The sequence below is a fragment of the Stegastes partitus genome, unplaced genomic scaffold (assembly GCF_000690725.1).
Source record: "Stegastes partitus isolate 25-593 unplaced genomic scaffold, Stegastes_partitus-1.0.2 Scaffold418, whole genome shotgun sequence".
NCBI lineage: Eukaryota > Metazoa > Chordata > Actinopteri > Pomacentridae > Stegastes > Stegastes partitus.
In genome coordinates this window covers 506843-516759 of record NW_007578149.1, presented here as the reverse complement: position 1 = coordinate 516759, position 9917 = coordinate 506843, and the positions used below count along the sequence as shown (strand labels likewise).

At 41.2% G+C, this 9917-nt stretch overlaps 1 protein-coding gene across 1 annotated transcript in view; it reads left to right on the top strand.

Moving 5' to 3' along the window:
- Window positions 1-9917, top strand: part of rbfox1l (RNA binding fox-1 homolog 1, like) — a 27564-nt gene that overhangs the window by 15850 nt on the left and 1797 nt on the right. The window contains exons 3-11 of the mRNA XM_008285833.1: window positions 4155-4328; window positions 5352-5405; window positions 5486-5578; window positions 5665-5734; window positions 6635-6694; window positions 6777-6912; window positions 7900-7939; window positions 8025-8092; window positions 9294-9375. Of these exons, the coding sequence (XP_008284055.1) occupies window positions 4155-4328; window positions 5352-5405; window positions 5486-5578; window positions 5665-5734; window positions 6635-6694; window positions 6777-6912; window positions 7900-7939; window positions 8025-8092; window positions 9294-9375 (777 nt within the window). The remainder of the gene's footprint in view (window positions 1-4154; window positions 4329-5351; window positions 5406-5485; window positions 5579-5664; window positions 5735-6634; window positions 6695-6776; window positions 6913-7899; window positions 7940-8024; window positions 8093-9293; window positions 9376-9917) is intronic.

Genomic DNA, 9917 nt, shown 5'->3' with positions numbered 1-9917 from the left:
CCCCCCGCCTCCCCGCCTCCTCCTCTGACTGTGTGGATGGATGGACGCTGTGTGGAGCAGCTGCCGGGTCTCTGCATCTGGAACCATGGACCCGCTCCACCATCTCTGAGACGCCCGAAAGCTTTACAGCATAAAATATGGATGTGTAGGAAGATATCTGCCAGGTTTTAGATCCACATGTCCAGTCCGTTCTCAGATAAAAGCTTTTAGAATTACCTGTCTGAGCGTTTTAAAATCTGAGGGACTATTAAAGATAAAAACCTGAAATGTTCTCTGTTAGTTCTCATCATGTCACTGATCCAGAACCTGTCGTATTCGAGCTATATTTTAAAAACCATTTAAAACTCTACCTATATTTGCATGTTTGTGCTACAACTTGTCAAATCTGCTCAATCTGTTCAACAAAAAGAATTGACCAAATATTTCAACTATTCTAATGTTTAGTTTTGTGTTGTTGTGACCTGCAGCTACATGTGGGTCAGAAAACATCACCGGCTCACTTCTGCTCTATCTGCTTATTCTGTTTTTTAACTGTGTATTTCACCTCATCAATAATCAGATGATTGATCTACTGTACGATACGACAGGTTCTGGATCAGCGACGTGATGAGAACTAACAGAGAACATTTCAGGTTTTTATCTTTCATAGTTCCTCAGATGTTGTTGTTCAAACAGATTTAATGAGAAAACAAGCAGATCAATATTCTCTTATTATGAGTGAGCTGAAATATGAAAAATGATTGAAGCTGCAGCAGAAGGTTTTAGCTCATTAACTAAAACCTGATAAAGCAGAAGTGAACCAGTGATGGTTTCTGAACCTCGTCTAGCTGCAGGTCACAGAGCTAAACATCAGAATACTTTCATTTGAAATATTTGGTCACAAACATGAAAAGAAGGTTGTTTTTGTTGAACTTTAATAATTTATGGAGCAGCTTTGACAAGTTGAGCCACAAAGTGATTTAAGGAGAATTCCTAAAGTGTTTTAATGGCATCATGAGAAACAACAGAGAAACTTTCAGGTTTTATCTTCAGTCGTTCCTCAGATGCTGCTGTTCAGCTGAAAAATGTCAACAAACCTGCTGATTGTAAATTTTTAAAAAAAGAATCTTTATCTTGAAAAGTCTCCCAGACGCCGTTCTAGACGCCCAGACCTCCGACCAGACAGGTTAGCAGCAGAGCAGAGCTGGTGGAGCAGCGATGCGTCCAGATGTGGAGGCCTCCAGCTGCTGGCTGTCTGCTGCTGCTGGATGGTCCTCCTCCCTCCTCCTCCTCCCACATTAATGACGACCACCTTTAACCTCTGGCAGAAAGCAGCACCGTGACCCCAGACTGACCTCCGGTTTTCAGCTTCCCCCTCTTCCTCCTCCAGCTTCCTGCTTCTCTGCCTGGTTTCTCTGGTTGATCTGACCTCTGTCACCGCTGCACTGAGGCTCCTTCACTCTCTACCTGCCTCGTGCTACTAGAATGCTAATCCTCAGGTCCTTCATCTCCATTCGATCTCCTCTCTGTCGCTCTGCTCCTCTCCTCTCCGCTGAAGCTCACAGCGTTTCTGCAGAACTGTTTGGACTCATTCATTTGTCTTTGAAATAGATTTTATTTTTAACACGTTTCTTGCAACGACGCTGGTTGACCAACACACACACACACACTTGCACACACACACATGCGCGCACACTAGCATCGTGGTGCATTGTGGGATAGTGAATGTTTTGGTTGTTGGCACATTAGTCCTTGACTTGTTGTGCATGAGGCGGTTTATAATCGATCAGGTAGGAAACAGGAGTCATTCCAGCTCCAACCATCAGGGTTTTAACAGCACAGAACATTCATAGACGTTCATGAAGATGTTTCAGGCTCGATCTACCAAATGCTTTTTGAGATTTTTTGTTCTTTTTAAACTTCTCATCGACCCACTTTCAGGAGGTTCATTCTCTCATTAAATCTGTTTGAACAACATCTGAGGAACCGTTAAAGATAAAAACCTGAAATGTTCTCTGTTAGTTCTCATCATGTCGCTGATCCAGAACCTGTCGTACTGGATATGAGCTCAATCATCTGATTATGGAGGAGTTGAAGTATTTTTTTAAAAAAGTGATGCTTTAATGAAATCTTTGAGCTCATTAAAGTGATAAAGCAGAAGTGATGTTTTCTGAACCACATGTAGCTGCAGGTCACAGTAAAACAAAACTAAACTTTAATGTGAAAGTTTTGGTCACAAAAATGGGAAAAGGTGTATTTTGGTTGAATATGTCTGTGAGGATTCTCAGTCATCCAGGTCGTGGTTGTTCTGGTGCATTAGTCGTTCCTTGAAGACGTTCCACCTTCATCCAAGAGGCTTCATCAGCTCTGACTGACGAGTTGGGAGTTCCAGATATCCTGAAGGAGCCGTTAACACCTGAGTTTCAATTAGGGGTTTGTTGCTCCGCCCCCTCATTAAGCGAGTCGTTAGTCATGAGAACGATCAAACTACGAGAACGTTTTTGTCAAACTATCACAACTGATCGAGCAGATTTGAGAAGTTGTAGCACAAAATCTAAAATATTCTGGAGTTTCAACATGGTTCTCACAATAAAAGGAAGAAACACGTGAGTCCAGTACGACAGGTTCTGGATCAGTGACATGATGAGAACAAACAGAGAACATTTCAGGTTTTATCTTTAATAGTGGGCTGCAGGTGGCTCAGTGGTTAGCACCATTAGCGCCTCGTAGCTAGGAGGTCGCCGGTTCACGTCCTGGTGAGGACACCTGGGATCTTCCTGCATGGAGTCTCCATGTTCTCCCCGTGCAGCGTGGGTTCTCTCCGGGTTCTCCGGCTTCCTCCCACAGTCCAGAAACATGCTGAGGTTAATTGGTGATTGTAAATTGTCCGTAGGTGTGAATGTGAGTGTGCTTGGTTGTCTGTCTCTAAGTGTAGCCCTGTGATAGACTGGTTACCTGTCCAGGTGAACCTGCCTTCAGCCTGAGTCAGCTGGGATAGACTCCAGCTCCCCCTAGTGAGGATGAAGGTGTAGAGATGATGGATGGATGTTTAATAATTCCTCACATGTCGTTCAAACACTCAGATTTAAACCTGCTGAAAGTGAGTCGACGGGCAGATTTTAAAAAACAATCTTGGTCAGTGTTTGATAAACTGATCTGGTGGTTTCACTGTCTTGCGGCAGGTCGTATTTATTTAGTAGTTGTGGACACAAATCTCAATCAGGAAGGTGACTAAACCTCCTCCATGAGCAACAAATCCTTCCATTTATTTTTGCTAATTTCCAAAAAAAAAAAAAAAGATCCAACTGGCAGCAGAGTAATCTTAGTTCATCGTGTAAGCTCTGAGGTTAGTTCTAGCAGCATACGAGGGTCCACTAGAGTCTGCCAGACGAACATTTAGTCATCTGAGCAAGTCTGTCAGCAATTCTCCAAAAATGTCTGATTCATCATTAGCGGCGCTGTAACTGAAGGAGTCTGAGACGTCCTGCAGCTACAGCCCAACCTGTAGAAAACAGCAAAGTCATAGCCGTTCACAAACATCCGCCGTGTGTTCTTCTGTCTTCTATCTGAGAGGAAATCGGGCCGGTACCTGTTGTAATATAAACGGAACCACAAGCGCTTTTAGAATCCACATCTGTCGGACACGTCGAGCACAAACTAGCCTCGTAGTGTGTTTCCTGTCTCCCACCACGGCTGCAGTGAGCACACGTAGCTTTAATATCCATAATGTGTGGCGTTAGCGCGCTGGCCATCGGTTTCATTCTCCTACAGGCATGTGTTCACTAAAACGGAGCCCCTGACTTCACGCCTCCTTCCTTTTGCCTGAGAAGGATCACTGGTTGCTGAATGCTCGTTGAACTTGGTTTGGTTCACTTGATCTGGTGGAAATGATCTTTGCTTAATGCCATGTGATGCTTTACGCAACTGAACTTTGACACAAACAGAACATTTTCTCTGAGAGACGTTGCTGTTGGATTGACTTTGTCATCGTTTTTTTTTTTTCCCCCCTTTTCTTTTCCTTTGCTTTTCTACTGATGCCCTCTCCCCGTTTTTCCTCCATTCACACCCTCTCCATCTTCTGTTCTCCATCTTTCTGTTTTCGTTTGTTCTTCTCCTCCTCCTCCTCCTCCTTCTCGTCCTCCTTTTTGTGCCGTTTCATACTCCGTCACTGTCAGGAGGACGCCTTGGCGCCGGTGACCTCCGACCCCCAGAGCCTCAGCGTGTCGTCGGGGGGCGGAGCAGGAAGTGGGAGCGAGGAGGAGGGCTCAGGTAAGGCCCAACCCAAACGCCTCCACGTCTCCAACATCCCGTTTCGCTTCAGGGACCCGGACCTCCGCCAGATGTTCGGGGTACGACACTCGACACACCTGAAAGCAGACTGGAAACAAAAGATGGACGCAGCCTCAAATCGGTGCTGGGCGGCGGTTAATGATTATTTTATTGATTGATTGATTGATTGATTAGCTGTTTGGACTCTTACAAAGTCAGAGAAAACTGTTTTGTCCAAAGATGCTCAGTTTACTGTCATAGAGGAAAGAAACCAGAAAATATTCACATTTAGGAAGCAGCAGTCGCAGACTGTTTTTATTAAAATATAACTCAAAAACATGAATCGATTATCAAACTAATTGGTGATTAGTTAAGAGTTGACAATAATCTGGTTCACCGAGTTTCATATGGGTGGTCGAACAAAATGATTTTTAAGACACTGATGCACATTTTAGAGACGAAATTTTAACGAACTAATGAGTCGATTAATCACTAATAAATGATATTGTTAAAGAATGTCAAAAATACAAACTTAATACATGTTTGTCTTAAATTCCTGCTTAAATTATGTCTCACCTCAAAAAAAAAAACACTGAAACTAATTTATTAATGATCAATTATGAAGAAATCTGTTGGTTGGTTAATTAATTAATTGTCGCAGCTGCAGTTCTCTCTACCAGCCAGCAGGGGGCAAAAAGATGTTCGATTGTATCGAAGTCTAAGAGAAGCTACTTCTCACTTGATTTGTTACCTCAGTAAACATTTTCTTACCAAGTTTATAGCCTCAATCCCAAGTCCCAAGTCTCCTTCAACACAACGTGGTGTTGATTTTGTGAGTTATGGTTCCATTTAGAGGAAAACTGACGATAAAGCAGGATACGTATGAAGGTCCTTGACTTCTGAATTAGATCCGCCGCTCACTTCTCATGTCCGGTTTTAAAAATCCAAGACTTGAGACTTCACAGCGATAACACACAAACCGAGTTTCTGACGTCCCAGCGGTCGCGTCCATCTTTTCATGCAGCCTGTTTCCGAAGTAAAATGTACAAGACGCACGCTTACACATCCGCTAAATTCAACAAAACTTATTCCGACACTTGCAGCAATTTGGCAAGATCCTCGACGTGGAGATCATCTTCAACGAGCGAGGGTCAAAGGTGAGCAGCACAGAAACACCATCAGAGTTAACACTGACACGGACAAAAGAACTCAACGAAACCATCGTACCAACTCGCAGGGCTTCGGGTTCGTCACCTTCGAGAGCGCCACCGAGGCCGACCGGGCGAGAGAGAAGCTGAATGGAACCATCGTCGAAGGAAGGAAGATCGAGGTGAGGGAGGATCTCACTGTCTTTAGGTTTAGACGTCAACTTTCTGCAGAATCGTCCTCCGTAGTGACTGTTTAACGTCTGTCCAGGTGAATAACGCCACCGCCAGAGTCGTCACCAAGAAGCCTCAGACGCCTCTGGTGAACGGAGACATTTCAAGTAAGAAACAACTCGTGAGTGTTTGGGTCTGATTGATGTTTGGAGGTTTAAGCTTCTGTTTAGTCAGGCCAGGGTTGCCAAGCGTGGTTTATTTAATGAAAAGGTACTGCTGCGTCTGACTGCACCTTAGTATCATTCTGCTGTAGAGGTGGAAAAATACTTGTTTGTGTTTCTTTAAACCAATCACAATCGTCCAGCCCGGGATGCAGTGATGGTGTCCCTGCAAATATGAGAATAGACTAGTGTACAACCAAATTAAGCGGCAATCCTGCAGTTCCATCATTACTATTCTGCAGGTACACCATCACTGCATCCCGGGCTTAAATGACGAACGATAAGTTTAAAGGAACAACCCGACCCCTGCTCCACAGTGAATGGTCTGACTGTACGGGCTTCCAGACCAGCTTCTTTATCTGAAATATATTTGTGTCATCACCATTTTTTTCCCACTGAGGCTCTGTGATAAACGGCACAAGTTCCACCAAAACACCTGCTCAGACTTCCATCCTGCAGGGACACCATCACTGCATCCCGGGCTTAGCTCCGCCCACGACGACGTGTTTTCCCTCCCGTAGCGACATGACGATGAGGTGCAGCGGGCCACAGAGGATGTAGATGTGAATACGCAGGGCGTGTTTTGATCTAGAAATGTTCTTTTTTATTTATTTTAACATCTATTCGTTGTTACTGACTGATTCCAAGATGCTTTTTCAGGTTTAGGTTTTTAAAAAAATACCTTATCTGGTAGAAAGGAAGCTTCCTGTTCGCTTAGTTTTTTATTTTGGTTCATATTTTGTTTGTATGTTTATATACTTTGTCCCGTTTATGCTTCTAACCAACTGTAACTTCAGCAAGTCAGTATTTCTGATTGTGATTATACCCTCCTCGTGTTTCCTGCAGCTTCTGGGTGGAAGATCAACCCCGTCATGGGCGCCATGTACGCACCTGAGCTCTACACAGGTGAGCCGGCTGCCCCTCAGTAGCCGTGATGTGTTCTTTCTGACACGTGATGTTTCTGACGTTTGTGTTCCCGCCGATGCAGTCGCCAGTTTTCCGTATCCGGTAGCGACGCCCACGTTGGCCTATCGGGGCTCGGCGCTGCGAGGTCGAGGTCGGGCCGTCTACAACACGATTCGCTCAGCTGCAACCACGCCTGCTGCTGTCCCCGCCTACCCCGGGTAGGGACGAGTACTCGGATACTTTACCAGAGTAGAATACAGCCGAGCGCACACAGAGCTGCTTTCAGCTACTTCATGTCCAGTTTTAAACTTATTTAAATATTTAAATTCAGCTGTTTTTAATAAATTAGCTGATTTTAAACATATTTTAGGACATTTTCTAAGCATGTGGGACATTTCTTTCACATTTTTTTGTATATTTATGCACATTTTTGAGATGCTTTATTTCTATACTTTTGGGACATTTTACAGTTTTTTTCTCCTCATGTTTAATGTTCATTTTTCTTTCATGTGTAGGAGATTATATTATCTTGTCAGATGTTTTATGTGTAGTTTTGGGACATTTATCTGACACACATTTTCAAATTTTAGAAGAACCTTATTCAGATTTTTGGGACATTTTATTAATATTTTCTCTCACATTTTATTAAAAGCTTTGGAAAATATTTTAATAATGTTTTTAGGACATTTTAGATATTTTATTCATATTTTTAGACTTTGACATAATTTTTTAGGACATTTTAATTGTATTTTGGGGGGAATTTCACAGATATTTTTCTTAAATTTTATGAATATTTTCGGGACTGTTTCCAGTTGTTTTTGTACCTTTCCTTTAAAAACAAAAACCTTTTTTTTTTTTCTTTTTTTAATCTTCTGGGGCATTTTATTGATTTTAGTCCTCACCCTTTTTTCTTTAATATTTAGGAGAATTTTTATCATATATTTGGGATGTTTTCTTTTTTGTAGACATTTATATGACTTTCTATTGTTTAGAATTTAGGGATTTTATTGACATTTTGGAGGCATTTTAGTATCAAATTTTCTCCTATAATAAAACTTTGATTCATTTTTTATTTGATCATTTAACATTTGAAATGTTGCATCACATGGAAATACTAAAGCACATTTTTTATTTAAGTGATTTCAGTGAGTTTATTCAGCTTCCTGCTGGACTTGCTGACGCCGTCGTTCTTGGTGTGTTTTCAGGGTTGTGTATCAGGACGGACTGTACGGAGCAGAAGTCTATGTGAGCAGCTGCACATTTCTCACACTTTGAAATCAATAAACCATCTGCCGGTTCTGTCTTCATGTTGTTTCTATTCTCCCTGCAGGGCGGTTATCCGGCAGCGTACAGAGTCGCTCAGTCGGCCTCTGCAGCCACAGCGACCTACAGTGACGGGTAGGACGGCAAACGGCACCATCGGTCCGAATGTTTTCTACGTTAGGAGGAAGAATTAAAGTCTGAGCTGAAAGAAGTCTGAGAACAAAACCAGATAAAGCTGTAAAAGGATCAAAATCACCAGTAAATATGGAGCAGTGAGAGTGTCAAATAACAAAAAATAAATCAAGAAAAGAATAATAAAATAAAATTGGAAATAAAAAGAAGAATAAATAAAATAAAAAATAAAATGAATCCATAAAAGAAAAGGCTAATAAAAATAGAAATATAGAGACAAATAAATAACATAGTAAAAATATTTATTTTTGTATTTATTTATTTAAATTTGATTTGTGTATTTATTATTATTATTAAATTTATTTTTCATTTGTTTCATTTATTTTTTTTAAATGTATTGTTTTATAATGTCACTTTAAAAGCATTTAAAGCATTTAAAAGACATTCCTGCTGCGCACATTTTTCTGTGAATGTTTCCATTGCTTTTAAAGCGACATTATAAAAACAATAAATAAATAAAATTTGAATATTTTTTTAAAAATTCTAAAATATATTTTAAATATGTATAAATAGTAAAATAAATAAATAAAATAAAATAAAAAATTATTATTTTATTTATTTGTCAGTATAAAAAGAAATATCCTTGAAACTTTAGCTGGTAAAAACCTTTTTATTTTTCCCTTTTCAGTGCTGATATATGTTTGGTATCATTATTAATTATTATAATATTAACGTGAGGCTTGTTAATGAGCTCAAATGTGGCAAATTCAGATTTTTTTTACATTTATTTATGTCTTTTTGATGCTAATCATGTTTAAATTGAACTGTTTTTATGTCACGTCTGGTAAATGAATCCGTGTCTGTAGTATTTAAGCAGCTTTGTTGATATTTAAGAGACACAACGAGAAGAATCAGAAACAGCAGCAGACGTTCAAATTAAAGGATCCATTCACAAGAAACTTACAGCTTTTAAGGAGTCAAATTCATGTTCAGAGTGGAGACACAGATTTATCTAAAGAAAACCAAAATGCAACATCTGACCCACCTGAGTGACAGGAAGCCAATCAGCTGCTTTTAATGCACACCTGGTGAGCATCCTCACACCTGGACTGGGACGGAGGAGAAAACAACCACACAGCAGGATGAGTCAGAACTGGAGGTCGGTTCTGGTTAACGTCTTTCTGTTTCTGGTGTTTCTGACCAGATATGGACGAGTTTATGCCACAGCTGCAGATCCATATCACCACTCAGTCGGACCGACGACGACGTACGGAGTCGGTACCATGGTGAGTCCAAACTCAGCTTCAGTTATTCACCAAATTCTCCTGGTTGGACGCGACTGAAACAGGCGATAAAAGACAGAAAGACGTCATATCAGACATGTTCACATGTTCACCATGAATGTTAACCATTTATTTGTTTGTTTTTTGCATTTTTACTAAAAATATGATCATGGTTATTTTTTGAGAAAATGCAGTTTCTGTCTGATTCCAGATGTTCCTGCTGGTTCCCACCATGTTCTATCACGTTCTGATCCACTATAAAGGTAGAACAGCTGATGCAGTAGATCTCTAATCAGGTCCAAAGAGCCCAGGTAGCTGCTGTTGGGATCCATCCCTGAGAGAGAGCTGCATGTTGCTGCTGCTCACAAGATGTTTAAAGCCGATAAAGTCACATCAAGAGTTTTCCAGGTCCAGCGTTCACAGATGAAGCTTCATGAAGAAGTCCAAGGAGCTCCTCACTGAGGAACATGTCAAAGGGCTGCAGGAGGACAGACGTGAGCCCTGCACTGGAACAATGGTGGAGGCCCAGAAGAACCCAAGGACCA